The sequence below is a fragment of the Chelmon rostratus genome, chromosome 4 (genome assembly GCF_017976325.1).
Source record: "Chelmon rostratus isolate fCheRos1 chromosome 4, fCheRos1.pri, whole genome shotgun sequence".
NCBI lineage: Eukaryota > Metazoa > Chordata > Actinopteri > Chaetodontiformes > Chaetodontidae > Chelmon > Chelmon rostratus.
Window position 1 is genome coordinate 30,232,284 of NC_055661.1, and position 14,413 is coordinate 30,246,696.

General features: G+C 45.1%; 2 protein-coding genes across 2 annotated transcripts; both read left to right on the forward strand.

The window, feature by feature from the left end:
- The first annotated feature begins 1,228 nt into the window (after positions 1-1,228).
- On the forward strand, positions 1,229-7,504 carry si:ch211-152f22.4. The gene is made up of 3 exons (XM_041935405.1): positions 1,229-1,367; positions 1,486-1,572; positions 3,421-7,504. The coding sequence occupies exons 1-3, from the start codon at positions 1,346-1,348 to the stop codon at positions 4,812-4,814; spliced, it is 1,503 nt and encodes a 500-aa protein (XP_041791339.1). The 5' UTR covers positions 1,229-1,345; the 3' UTR covers positions 4,815-7,504.
- A 3,194-nt stretch (positions 7,505-10,698) lies between these two features.
- LOC121605986 (T-cell acute lymphocytic leukemia protein 1 homolog) lies at positions 10,699-11,792 on the forward strand. The gene is made up of 2 exons (XM_041936136.1): positions 10,699-10,806; positions 11,371-11,792. The coding sequence occupies exons 1-2, from the start codon at positions 10,764-10,766 to the stop codon at positions 11,745-11,747; spliced, it is 420 nt and encodes a 139-aa protein (XP_041792070.1). The 5' UTR covers positions 10,699-10,763; the 3' UTR covers positions 11,748-11,792.
- Positions 11,793-14,413: the final 2,621 nt, after the last annotated feature.

The window sequence follows — 14,413 nt, forward strand, 5'->3', positions numbered from 1 at the left end:
CAGAACAGTCGGGCAGGATGTTACACAAACACGATGTGTGAGAAGTCTGAATCAAAGCGAGGTTTCTTCGTTCTTTGTGAGCTCTGCTCAGATTTTCAGTTTCAGTCTTTGACTTTTTATCAGATTCAGTTTATCATTAAAGACACTTTCTGTTTTTCATCATCCTCTGACCAGGTTCGACCCCCCTCCCCTTGGTGGCTGGAGGTTACTCCCCAGTAAAGATCTTCATTTTGAACATTACATGCCAGGGGCCTTGGGGCATTCCTCTGGGTTCTGTTGGGAACGTTAAGCTTGGGTCGCTCCTTCGGAAGCGTTTTCTGTCGTTGATAATTTGTTCTTGGTCTCGTCTTTGTCTTTAGTCCTGCTATGTTTTGGGTTAGAGAGTTTCTTGTGTTGTCTTAGTCTCGTCCCCAGCTCGTGTGTTCATTCCCTGTGTTGTTTCATTGTTTTTAGTGTGTCTTTAGTCATAGTTCCCCGAGTTTTGGTTTTGTTGTATTAACTTCGTGTTTAATGAATTCGCCTTTTTTTGAATCTACGTCCCCGTTGTGTCTGCATCTGGGTTCCCTCATAGTTTCCCTCAGCCCCCACTTCTTGACACACATGATGCAGCATAGATTCTTTTAAATGCATGAACATTACTAACCACCCACAATGACACTTATGTTATTATCATGGTGAAGCATGGATTATTCTAGATACATCAACACGTATTTCACCTCAGCTGTGCACAGGTGAGCGCAGGGAATCATAACGTATCAGTCAGCCTCGAGTTTATAACGACTCAGAGCATCCATAAGACACTTGGTGCTGAAATTCATCATCTGTTTCATGGCTGCTGATAGAGTGCATCAGAAAGCTTTATGTGTGTTTCTGGGTGGTGTCCTCTAAACGTTATGAATGATTTATAATTCACTGTGAATGCTCCCATAACGCACAAGAGACGTGGTCTTCATAGAACGGGTAAATTACTTTCATTTCACAGGAAAAGGAGCCTGAAGGCATCACACAGGTTTGATATTCATCACCAGTCAGGACGAGTTCACAGCCTGCAAACAAGTCCAAACATCACAGCTTCTGGACGGACCAGCAGGTTATTAATGTTGTATAAAAGGACGAAGAATCGTACATTAAGAAGACAAAAAGTCAGACATGAAGGACTGAGACACAGTTTCACTTTTGTTTCGTCATTTCATCAGTTTCCTGACTCCACCCCCCTGATCCGCTGACATCCAGCTGCCGTTCAGATCAGGACTCACTGCTGCGTTTCAGTCATTGAGCTCAGTTTTCTCTTCCGTAAGCCGAGGACAAAGTAAGAAGAGGAAGACGAGGCTGAATTATCTCCGAAATGATGCCAGCAAGAGGTCAAAGTGAGTATCTCCTCATGAAAAACTACGTTCCTTCGATCAACGCTGTGCCACCAAATGACTTCATGCATGTTTAAAGCTGGATTCTTTACTGACGGGGCTCGTGTTTCATCCTGAACAGACAGAACAAGAACCAGAGCCGGCACGCAGGCCAGAGGACGTCACGCAACCTGGACCCCGAGACGGGATCAGATCAGGCGGGGAAGAGGTCAGAAACATGCTGATGTAACTTCATGTAACTGAACCGTCTGTCAAACAGAGCAAACCACCACACCCTCTGCGGCTGCAGCTTCACTTCCTGGAAGCTCCTCGTCGGTCGTGGATGTATCTCAGGGAATGACTCATTCGGTCACAGTCACTGATTGAAGGGTCGTGAATCCGGCAGGAGGTCCGCCGTCTGACTGTGAATCAGTCAAGACTAATTAGTAACCTGCAATGAGTGATAGAGTTTATGGAGACATCAAGAAAACCTGCATCTGTACTCATCAGACTGACAGCCTGAACTGTCTTTAAGTCTCACCATCTTCTGTAGTCATGTGGTGAAACAGACGTCGCCACCTGTCAGAGGACAGCAGCTCAGACCGGGTCACCGCAGCTCAGACCGGGTCACCGCAGCTCAGACCGGGTCACCGCAGGGTCGTGTGCGGCGGTCGAAGCAGTATTAGTTCATTCTGGATCAATCAGCTGATTATTTCCTCCATTAATCGATCGATCGTTCGGTTTGGAAACATTGTGAAAATAGTGAGAAATGTGGTGACGATGAGGCCAAAGTGACGCCTTCACAGTGTTTGTTTAGTCCAAAGCTCCACATTATTACAAACTCAACATTTTATTCATATTTTATCATTATCTTAGCTATTTTTTATGTTTTCTGTGTGTAAATCTTACTTCTTAACTACAGCTGTCAGATAAATGTAGTGAAGTACAAAGTGTAATATTTCCCTCTGAGGTTTGGTGGAGTAGAGGTAGAAAATAGAGTGAAAGTAAAGTACAGTTACGTCACATCAGTCCTCTCCTTCAGTAAATGTACTGAGTTACGGGCGTGTGGGACAGGAATCACGTCTCTGGTGTGACACTGAGACGTCAAGTCCACGTCGGCACTCTGGGAGTCTGTGGAGGCCGCTGTTTCACTCTTATCTGACATTTACAGACTAATCGATCAATCACACAAATCTGAATACACATGAATTGTTTATTAATCACACGTTAATAGACATGTCATGATCGTAGCAGCCACAGTTATTTTCTCTGGGTTTGGTTTCAGGTGCGTTTGTCGGTCAGCTGTGACAAAGCCACCGGGCTCAGCCGGCATTCCTGATAAACTGTATTTAAAATGTGTTTTCAAGTCTGACGGACGCTCAAAACAACACGAGCCTCCACCCGTTCACACACGGCAGCTCGGCCGCCCGCTCGTTACGAGCATTAACACGCTCACAGCATCAGGAGCGATTTGGGGTTCAGGATCCTGCCCAAGGATGCTTCAACACGAAGGCTGCCGAGGCCGGGGGTCGGACCGCCGACCTTCTGATAAATAGTTAAAGTCATCAAAGGGTCCCGTTTAATGTTAAACAGCTCTGTCACCATCAGCGTGTGTGATGGAGGACTTTGTCCGTTAAGGTAGAAAAGCACGTATGATAGATTAATACCTGCATTACTATTAGTACACGACCAGGTAAGAACATGTGACCACGACACGTGACGCTCGCGCTGAACCCCCAACGCAAGCTCGCTTAACTCCGCCTTGTCCCGCTGGCCTGATCCGCCGAGTAGCAGCAGTGATCTGGAAGGTGCTGTGGGAGCAACACAGCTTGTAAAAGGTGTTTGTTTGAAGCAGACTGAAGCTCGTAAGCTGAATTAACATCTTTGCATCTCAAATGTCTTCACACTAACTCCTCCCCAGTCTCAGGGTGTCACGTGACATCGCGTTCGCTGATTGGTAGCATGTTTGAGCTTTAGTTTGGGCTTCCTGACCTCTGGTGATACTGACGCATGGCCACAGACAATGTGTTGAGACCGTCCTTTAAAAAGCTGTTTTCTGATCTGCTTCCTTCCACAGCTGAGCATCAGGAAATACTCACGACTAAAAGGCGCCAGTTGAAGATGCTTGTATCAACTCTGCAGCCCTTGGAAAGCACAGAAGATGCTAACTTTCAGGATTTTGTAAAAGCTCTAAACCCGTCTCATGAAATTCCATCCAGGTCTGTGATACGTTCACAGCTCCTCAGCATCTACAGCGAGGAGGAACAGAAGTTGGGATCGCTCTTGGCCTCTACTGATAACATTGTGCTGACGTGTGAGCTGTGGTCTTCAAACGCTGAAGACTCCTACCTGACGGTGGCGTGCCATTTCGTGGACATCCACGGGAATCTCAAGTCCTACATGCTCAGAACTGCCAGCCTCTTCGGGGACGACTCTGCGGCCAACATTCAAAATCAGCTCTCGGCCATCATGACGGCCTGGCGCGTCAAAGAGAAGGTCCACACCGTCATCAGAGCCGGCATCCCGCAACTGAAGAACGTTAAAACAAAGTGGACGCACATGCCTTGTTTCGCTGACACCTTGAACTTGATATTTAAGGATCTGATGAGTGACGACGAGCTGATGAACGTTCTCAGAAAGTGTCAGAACATCGTCAGATTCTTCAAGAACGATTCTGAAGTGGAGAGGCAGCTCAGAGAGATTCAGAACAGCCTGAATATGAACCAGGATGAGCTGATCGTGTACTCCGGGGACCGATGGCTCCCGTGGCTGCAGATGCTCCAACGGCTGACGGAGCAGTACAAGGCCATGGTGATGGTGCTGGACGAGAGAGGCAAGACGGATTTCATGCTAAATGAAAACGATAAAGAGAAAATCAGCAAGATCATATCGGCCCTGAAACCTCTGATGAACGCCACGTCCTCCATGAAGGGAGGCTTCCAGACCATTTCGGCCATGCTGCCGCTGCTGAAGAGGCTCATGGACAATCTGAGAGAAGAACAGAGAAACAACGATGTGGCCAACAAATTACTGTCGAGATGTAAAGTGAAATTTGGCGACATCAACAACCACGTCCTGGCCCCCATCACATTTCTTGACCCCAGATTCAAAAACCAGCTGGGAGACCGAAACAAAAACCAAGCGATGGATCAAATCAAGAAGAAGCTGGCCGGAGGCCCGGCCTCCCCGTCTGCTGCCGAACTGGACGACGTGCTGGACAGATACCTCAGCTACGAACCGACCGTGGAGGCGTCAAACCCTTTGGCCTGGTGGAGGCACACGGGAAAGAAGAACTTTGGTGAATTGAGCAAACTTGCTCTGAAGGAGCTTGGGGTCGTCTCCACTGCTGTGCCCTTAGAGAGAGCTTTCTCCAGCGCAGGCGATCAGTTCTGCAACCTCAGGAGGTCCATCAATCCAGAAAACCTCAACATGATCCTGTTCCTCAACAGCAACTGGTCCTCAAAGCCGTAGATACAGATTTCAAACTCTGAGTGGATAAAAACACACCGAATGTCCTACAAACACATCACACATTAAACCAGAGAACACCTCCACCAAAGCTCCCCACCCTCTGATCCACGTCAGGTGGATCTGCTCAGTGCTCACTGATGGACACACATAGCAGCACCGCATTCAACAGCTGGTTTATCAAACGGGTCACAGTGACATCTGGAGAGGTCTCACAGCCCTCAGAGCCTCCGGACCGTGACGGACTTTAAATACTGCCGATGAAACCTTTAAAACAGCATCTTCACTTATTGCTGTGAGGAAACAACAGGAATCAAATCAAAACAACAGATTTTCTGTTAAGAACTATTAAATGTCGGTTTTAAAAACTAAACAGTCAAACATTCGGACATTTATTGTGGACGTACTCTGATGGTCTATGACGTGTCTGTAATAATCACTTTGTAATGAATTCTTTTTAGAACCAGAAGACTTTATGAAGATTTCTATAAAAATCAAACTTTGTCTCTTATTTTCTGGATTTTTATTGGTGCTGAAAATAATGATTTTCTTCAATTCCATTTATTAATTCATGTCCATCAAATCTGAGGAAATAGTACAAATATTTATTATGACCTCACAGTTGTGTGTGTGTGTGTGTGTGTTCTTCGGGTTCTTCCGGGTCTTTAAAGTTTCGGTCAGGTGTTGGACCAGCAGACTGGTTTACTGTGAAAAAACAAACTATACTTCTAAGAAACTATCATAATAATAAAATTATTATCACATTATCATATCCACATGAACTGTGAGACAGCAAAGATCAGCTGAATCAGCAGAATTTATCTGAACTTCAGTCTGCAGAACACACACACACACACACACACACACACACACATAAAACACTTCTGACATCTGATGACGTCAGAAGAGAGGGAACTCTCAGGTGCGTCCTGACGGCGGTGTGCTCGGAGTCACTTCAAGTCTTTTCTGATTGGTGGGTTTGCAGCTTGTTTTTAGCCTCAGAAGCTCTAAATCTAATTGTGGATCTGGACATTGGACCACGCTAATCTCGTGACTACAAGTACTGCAGTGGAAGTACAGAAGTATCAGCAGCACAGTGTTTACATGGTCTGCTGGTACCGTCTGACACGCGCACTTATTGGACATCAGTTGTTGATTGGACGCTGCAGCTGATCACACGGATCTGATAGATCATAGCGTCACTGCAGTTTCACAGCAGATTAAGAAGAAGAAACTTTCAGGATTGTTTCATGGCTCGTCATCATGTTGAAAATCTGAAGTAGAAACCTTTTTTTTTACAATTAATAGAGAAAATTAAAAATGATTATGAAAAAATACAAAGTACAGTCGGACAAATAGTGACTCAGGTGTATTTCACTGCTCCTCTGCATCCTGACTCCGCTCTGCAGTGTTTTCTTCTTTCGGTGCAGGTGTGTTTGTTCGGGAGAAGAACACAGTGACAGGCAAAACAAGAGAATTACAAGAGAATCTGCACGTACGTGATGTAAATTTGGCGAGCTGTTTTACGTACGTGTACATATTAAACTGCAACGTTATTGACGCACAGGTAGAGAAGAAGCGGAGTGACTTTTTAGCCAATCAGAGTGCAGAACACAATGCACGATGGAAATCCGTGAAGTAGCGAAACCGTGAAAAGTAAACCGCGGATCACTGTGATGAGGATCAGAGAGCAGCAGGAGAGTTATCATTGGTTCATTGTGTCACTTTGATTTGTTCCAGTTTTAATTTCCCTGAAACATTTAGTCCAATAAATGATCTCCAGTGTTCAAAGATCACATCCTGTTTCTGTTTGTTAAATAATAAATCACATTCAGAACATCAGTGAAAACAGAATAAAGGATTCTGCCTGTAGAACTGGTTCCTGCGTCTCTGAGCAGGACCTGTCATGACCCGTGCCATGCATGGCGGTTTTGTTTAGTTTCTCTTGTTGATTCTTGCCATTGCCTCATTTAGTTACTGTTGTCTCAGTCATGCCATGTTTTTGTATTAGTCTCTACCCTCGCCCTGTCTTGTTTGTATTTTGTTAAGTTCCCCATTGTGTCTCATCTTTGCCTGGGTTTTGCGACATGAACCTTTATTTTGAAGGTTCATGTCATGTGTCTTTGTGTTGCTTTACTTCCTGTGTTTTCCCTCCCGTGTGATTGTCTGATTGTTTCCACCTGTGTGTCATTAGTGTTCCTCCCTAGTGTATTTAAGTCCGTGTCTTCCCCTTTGTCCTTGTCAGGTCGTTGTCTGTGTCTCATAGCCAAGTCCATGTATCCTTGTTGTCCTTGATTCCTTATCATAGTCCTAGCCAGTAAGTGAGTGTTTGTCATCGTGATCCCTTTGTCCTGTCTGAGTTGTGTTTCTTGTTGCGTTACCTTTGTTCATGTCCGTGTTTCTGTTCAGGTCTGAGTTGTTCCTTGGTTCGTCTTTGTCTTTAGTTCGCCACAGTTCTAGTTAGTTTATCGTCTTGTTCTGGTCTTCGTTCGTGTTCATGTCTTGTTTTATGTAGTGTACCCGTCCTTAGTGTTGTCTGCCATTCCCTAGCTGTGTTGAGTTTCCCAGGTCATAGTTCTGTTGTGCGTGTCATTTGTTTGTTACATTAATAACTTAGTGTCTGTTTTCTTTTTAGTTCATAGCTTTGCTGATTTGTTCTCCTCGATAAAGAGCGATTTTCTGTTTGATTACTTTTGTTATTTAGATTCTTGTTTCTCTGTTTTATAGGAATGTATTTTGAGTTGTGAGTTTTTCTTATCTAGTTCTTTCAGTAGTCAGTTCCGTTTTCCTTAGCCCTTTGTGTTTCCTCCTTCGGGAGCGTTTTGTGTTCTTTATTGTATTCATTGTTAGTTATTCATAGTCTCGTCCCTCGCTTTCATGTGTCTTGTAGTAATGTGTTGTCTTTCCCTGTGTTGTGTCGTTGTTGTGTGAATTCTGTTACCCTTGCGTGTCGTTAGCCATTAGCCCTCTGAGTTTGGTTGTCTTGTTTCCTTGAGTTGAATAAATTTATTAATTGAACCTAGCGCCCCCTTGTGTGTCTGCATTTGGGTTCAGTTCCCCTTAAGTCCCCGCTCTCTTGACAGGACCAGGACCATGTCTGGTCCACACGGTACAAACACACGACCCCAGTGAACACATGAGTGGCGTAGGCGTATTTGTACCATGATGCTTTGCTGTAGGGAAGGGACCTGTGGGGGGTTGGGTGAGTGTGAAACTCATGAATCCATGACATCTTAGTCCTACTTGGTGGTTACGGTGGAATTAAAAACCACGTTCCTGCCTGCGTGAAGCCAAACATCCAACGCCAGCTCCCACAATGCCAAGAGAACGGCGGCCATGTTGGTACAGGGAAGCACCAGGACCAGATGTTTCTGTGAGACGCACTTTTCATTCGGAAACATTTGCTCATAGATCGTTTCAGTATTTCTATTAATATTTTAAATTCACTTGGCCATTAGTTTCAAAGTATGTTCTTCTTCCTCTCCGGCTGCCATGACGTCATTTCATTTCAAATTCTGGAAATAAATGACGACTTAACAAAAAAACAAACACCAACAGTGTTGACCTGCTGCCTCTTTACTCCACAGAAACATGTTTTCTGCTTTCAAACTGGCGATGAGCTCGTCTTCTGTGTTTCCCCGGTTACAACTGGACACGGACACAGACGGACAGTGTCTCTGTGGAGTCTCAGGCTGAACTGACACCTCACCTGACCAATCACGATCTGCCGTATGAAGCCCAACAGCCAGAGAAGCCAATGACAGTCTGCGCTGAACAGAAGGACCTTTTTAACTCCAGTTATAGTGAAATATTCACGCTCTGCTGATCTCCACATGATGTAAACGTTAGTCTGTTCAGCAGAGCTGCAGGTTAACGGCAACACATTCTGATCATCTCACACGTGGAAATCAATGACCTGCATGTTTATAACAGACGTGAGCAATAGGCATTGATCTCAATTCTCATGTCAAAGTTTAAACTGACTGATAAAAATCATTTTCAGCATCTTACTCATATATAACGGAACAAGAAAGATGTTCATCTTGTCTTTCTTCACCCGACATAAATTCTTCACTTCAGCGAGTTGAGCTGGACACACGAGGAAATGAAGCACTCCGTATTTTCAAGTTATTGACATCTTACAAAGAAACACGTTCACACACAAACACGTTCTCACTAAGAACAGAGGAAGGAACCGATCAGCAGCTTTAAAGACATGAAATCAACAATGAAAATAAAATTTAAGTTTAACAAAACTCAAACAGAACAAACCTGCTCTGACTTAAAAATGACTTAATGACGTCAGCCTCAGGAGACCACACCTCCATCTTACCTGCAGCGCTCACGAGGATGCACCTGTGTGAGTGCAGGGGCACACACAACCTTTAAAAAGAGAACCCTACAAAATAAAAGCACAGGAGTTTGTTGCTGAAAGGAAAGAAAGGCAGAAAATAAGAAATACAGAACGTGACCTGCTGCTCAACAGGCTGCTTGTCCAGAGATGAAGAAGTACTCACAAGTACTTTTACTTTTACAGTAAAACCAAATGAAGTTTTCAATAAAAGTACTGCTGTAAAAGTTAAAAAGTATTAGCATCAAAATATACATATAGTACCAAAAGTAAAAGCAGTATTTTTTCTGAATGCTTCCTTTGTGAATAATAAATATTCTGTAATTGATTGTAACTATTGATTCATTCGTGTGTTCGTCCTTCAACGCTGCAGCTGGTGGTTTGAATGACTTCAAGCTGTAATAACACATCATGTTTTATTAGGTGATAATATTTTGATAAATAATCTGAATGTGTAAAGTAACTAAAGGTAAATGTAATGGAGTAGAAGTATAAAGCTCCATGTTCTTCACTGCAGACTGAATGTGATGAGCTGCAGTGACAGTTCTGCTGTTGTTGCCATAGAGACGTGACAGAGCGACACCTGTTGGCTAAAATGATTGATTACTGTTAGACTCTGAGGTCGTGTTGATTTGTTTACGTCATCAGCTGACTTTTTTAAAAATGAAACCTTTTCGTTCGGGGGGGGGATTTGGTCCTCACGTTCTCTTCAGCTGTTTGTTCTGCTGGTTCTGGAGGAATCACGGCCTCTCTGAGCGTCCTGGACGGGTGTGGAGGTGCTGGTGGGGGGACAGGACACCCACAGCTACGGAGCTGCGGGTCGTGACTGAGGAGGAGGAGCCGGAAAACACGATTCCTGCAGAGGGGGGTTGGGAGGGGAGCCCTGTAGGTCCCTGGGGTGCTGCTTCCTGGGACCCCCGGCCTCTCTGAGCTTGTCATTATCTCTGGGGTCTCCATAGAGACGGCGCGTCACGACGCGGGGCGGTATAAAGGAGGCGGCGGGATGCGGGCACGGACACTGGAGCTCCAGACCTGGACCCTGTCTACTGATCCCGGAGCCGCTGAGCCAAATCTGGATCCAGCTGAGACCTGGGCTACCTGCACGAGACATGCTGCACGAGGCCGCGCATCAGATCAACACCTTGAACAGGTACGATGACAGAAATGAAAGCTTCCCGGATGAAGACCTGCTCACAGCAGAGGCCGACTGATTGATGAATCTTCTTCATCTTACGGTTCAATTTATTTTCAATCAGGGATCAATAATGTTTCCAGGGAGAACAGCTGCTGCCACTTCAGTCTGTTTCCTCTCTGACCATCAAGTGTTTGGTGACACATTGATCAATAAAACATCAGGATCAGACTCCCTCACTGACCTTTGACCTGACTTTGGATCAGTTTTTTATTATAGTTTATTATTTTGGAGGAAGCTGATCTGTTTTTGTGACTTTTACCTTTAAAATCTGACGAAGACTGAAGGAGGCTGATGTGACAGTGAGACAGCCAGAGTTTCACCTGCTGTCCTGTCTGTCCCTCTGTCTGTCTGTCTCAGTCTAACTGTCTGTCTGTCTGTCTGCAGCGATCCAGATCGATGCATCACAATGAAACAAAGATGGCGTCCACATGATCTCGACCTCACTGACGGTACGAAACATCTCACTGTGAACCTATGAGTCTGATGTGTCAAAACACCAACGAGTTTTTTTTCAGTGTATAATAATAACTGATTAACAGATTTTTATATTTTGAAATGTAACAAAAGTGAATAAGTTTCCAATCAAAAGGTTTATTTTCATATTCGGCCATTAATGAACGTAAATTGGTGAAACTTGTTCTTTTAGTATTTCAGTCACATGATCGTCGCTCATTGCTTCACCTGTACGTCACCTGAGTCCACGAAATACATTCATGGCAATAATATGAAGTCCAGTCTAAGGAGCGGCAGCAGGCGCTCTGATTGGCCAGGCCCCACAGGACTTCCTGTCAGGCCCCACAGGACTTCCTGTCCAATCACTGTATCCCTGAAACACCAGACTCCATAGAGGAAAACACTGATTTGAGCAGTTTTCAGACAGTCAGGACTCCAGAGGAGCTGTACTTCCTGTCTACCCTTTTCTTCTTCGTGTGTTCCTGTATGTTGGCCGGGTGTCCTCAGATCTGGTTTTCTTGACGCAGCTGACCCCCCTCCTCTCTCTCCTCCCCCCTCAGGTTCTGGCCCCCGGGTCGTCCGTCAGATCTCCACCAACAGTCGGGAACGCTGGCGGCAGCAGAATGTCAACGGGGCGTTCGCCGAACTGCGGCGTCTCATCCCCACACACCCCCCCGACAGGAAGCTCAGCAAGAACGAGATCCTACGCCTGGCCCTCAGGTACATCAACTTCCTGGACCGGCTGGTGACAGACCAGGACCTACGGGGGATGTCCTGGGCCAGAGCGGGGAGCCTGGAGCGGGAGGAAGGGCCGCAGGGGGCGCTGTCACCAAACTCCAGCTGTGACAGTTCGGTGGACGGGGACTCCTGCGGTCTGACGGGGAAGCAGGACTGTGGAGGTCCTCTGGACCTGCAAACAACAACCAGCTACAGCTGATCGGACCGGCGGGATCCAGCAGAGACCAGGAGGATCCAGACCAGACTCAGCTCCTGTTGTTGAGATCATGATAACAGTGTAAAAAACGGCGGTTTGGTCCTTTAAAACCACAGGATGTCGTATCGACTGAGACTCAGCAGAGAAGCAGAAGCGTTTATGTGATATTCACATTTATCAGTTTTATCATGTTCGACTGTTTTTATTTTCTGTCAGAGAAGAAGAAGAAGTGTCATGTGATGTTCTGCCGTCCCAGCAGAGAGTCAGTAACCAGATTCAGTTTCTTTAATGTTAAAGGAACCTTTGGTGCTTTTATTGTTTAATTCTTCGATTAAAATCTTGTTCATTGTGATTTTTTGCAGAAATATTTGCTGTAAAACAAATTATTATTATCTGTGATGCACAGTTGTTTCTCTAATAAAACAGATGAATAAAAATGAAAGTAAATGTTCACTAAGTGACGATGCAGTGATTTATTTTGAATGTGAGTCTATAATAAGCTCAAAGGTAATAATACTTTAAGGTACAGAGTAAATTCAATACAACACACACAACTTCTCTGCTGTGTGTCGTATTATTCATTTTGATTCATTCATGCTTTGTGGGCCAATAAAAAGCTTCTGCTTGATGTAAATAGTTCAGTTTCTTTCATTAATTCAGTGATAAATCATCTTCATCCTCTTCCTCACCTTGTGAAGAGTCAGCAGGGTGTTTTCCCACAGTGCACTCTGTCAGGATCACAGATATCACACATGAACACTCACAGGGGGGGGCGTGACCCGTCACTGTAACAAGCCAATGATGAGTGGGCGTGGAGCTGACGACTGATAAACATCTCAGCCAATCAGACGGCCCCGAGAGAGACGACAACAACAACAGCAACAAGTCCCAGAGGAGAGAAGAGGCGTGTTTCAATTAGAGAGCTGAGAGAGCGAGGGTGTGTGTGTGTGTGTGTGTGTGTGTGTGTGTGTGTGTGTGTGTGTGTGTGTGTGTCTGTGTGTGTGTGTGTCTGTGTGTATGTGTGTGTCTGTGTGTGTGTGTGTCTGTGTGTGTCTGTGTGTGTTGTTGTGACAGGAAGTGATCACTGAGCTCAAAGTCATTACAGTGAAGAGATGTGAGCGGTGGAGGAAGTATTCAGATCATTTACTTCAATAAAAGTACTGATTCCACACAGTAGAAATACTCAGTTACAAGTCCTAAAAAAAATGTTACTTCAGGTAAAAGCATCTAAGTACAAATGTACTTCAAGTATGAAAGTCAAAGTACTGCAGTAAAACAGCCCTGTGACTGTTCTCCTGTTCTACTGTTCTCCTGTTCTACTGTTCTATCTGTTCTCCTGTTCTTCTGTTCTCCTGTTCTATCTGTTCTCCTGTTCTCCTGTTCTTCTGTTCTCCTGTTCTCCTGTTCTCCTGTTCTATCTGTTCTTCTGTTCTCCTGTTCTCTCTGATCTCATCAGATTACTGTGACTCAGTGGTTCATGTCAAAGCAGGATTTTACTGTTGGAGCTGGTTGAGCTTCATTTGAACTAATGATTCTTTTCATTCTGGATCAATCAGCTGATTATTTCCTCCATTAATCGATCGATCGATCGGTTTGGAAACATTGTGAAAATAGTGAGAAATGTGGTGACGATGAGGCCAAAGTGACGCCTTCACAGTGTTTGTTTAGTCCAAAGCTCCACATTATTACAAACACATTCAGATCATTCAGAGGAAAAGCAGCAGATCAAACATCAACAATCACTGAAACACACACACACACAAACACAGACACACACACACAGACACACACACACACAGAAACAGACAGACAGACACACACACACACTCACACAGACACACACACACAGACAGACACACACACACAGACAGACAGACAGACAGACACACACACACAGACACACACACACACACACACACACACATACACACACACACACAGACACACACACACACACACCCTCGCTCTCTCAGCTCTCTAATTGAAACACGCCTCTTCTCTCCTCTGGGACTTGTTGCTGTTGTTGTTGTCGTCTCTCTCGGGGCCGTCTGATTGGCTGAGATGTTTATCAGTCGTCAGCACCACGCCCACTCATCATTGGCTTGTTACAGTGACGGGTCACGCCCCCCCCTGTGAGTGTTCATGTGTGATATCTGTGATCCTGACAGAGTGCACTGTGGGAAAACCCCCTGCTGACTCTTCACAGGCTGAGGACGAGTCCACCACAGATCAGAGCATCTGTTAATTGTTGTTAATTGGCTGTATTAAAGTTCAGAGTCATGATGCAGGGAGCTGATTGGCTGTTCAAGAGTTTCTAATTAAACGCTAATGTTCATGTGGAGTTAAATCCTTCACGCTACAGTCATCAATGATTATCATTATTAGTGTTACGACACAGCAGCGTTTCTGTTTGTGCTGCCAATATCAGCAACTATTGATCGCACGCACGCACACACACACGCACGCACGCACGCACGCACGCACACACGCACGCACACACGCACGCACACTGAAAGTAAAGTTACCTGGCTGCAGGTGTGCAGCCTGCAGCTCACTGTGGCTGCTGCTTCCTGTTCATCACTCCATGAAAATGTGTAAACAACAAGACAGCGTGATGAAGAGCGGTCAAAGTGACGCTCACTGACAAACACACTGCATTTCCTGTCACT

Coding starts and splice junctions, on each gene's coding strand:
- LOC121605986 (XM_041936136.1), top strand. CDS start 10,764: ATGAAACAAAGATGGCGTCCACATGATCTCGACCTCACTGACG. Junction 10,807..11,370: donor TGATCTCGACCTCACTGACG/GTACGAAACATC, acceptor CTCCCCCCTCAG/GTTCTGGCCCCCGGGTCGTC.
- si:ch211-152f22.4 (XM_041935405.1), top strand. CDS start 1,346: ATGATGCCAGCAAGAGGTCAAA. Junction 1,368..1,485: donor GATGCCAGCAAGAGGTCAAA/GTGAGTATCTCC, acceptor CATCCTGAACAG/ACAGAACAAGAACCAGAGCC. Junction 1,573..3,420: donor TCAGATCAGGCGGGGAAGAG/GTCAGAAACATG, acceptor TTCCTTCCACAG/CTGAGCATCAGGAAATACTC.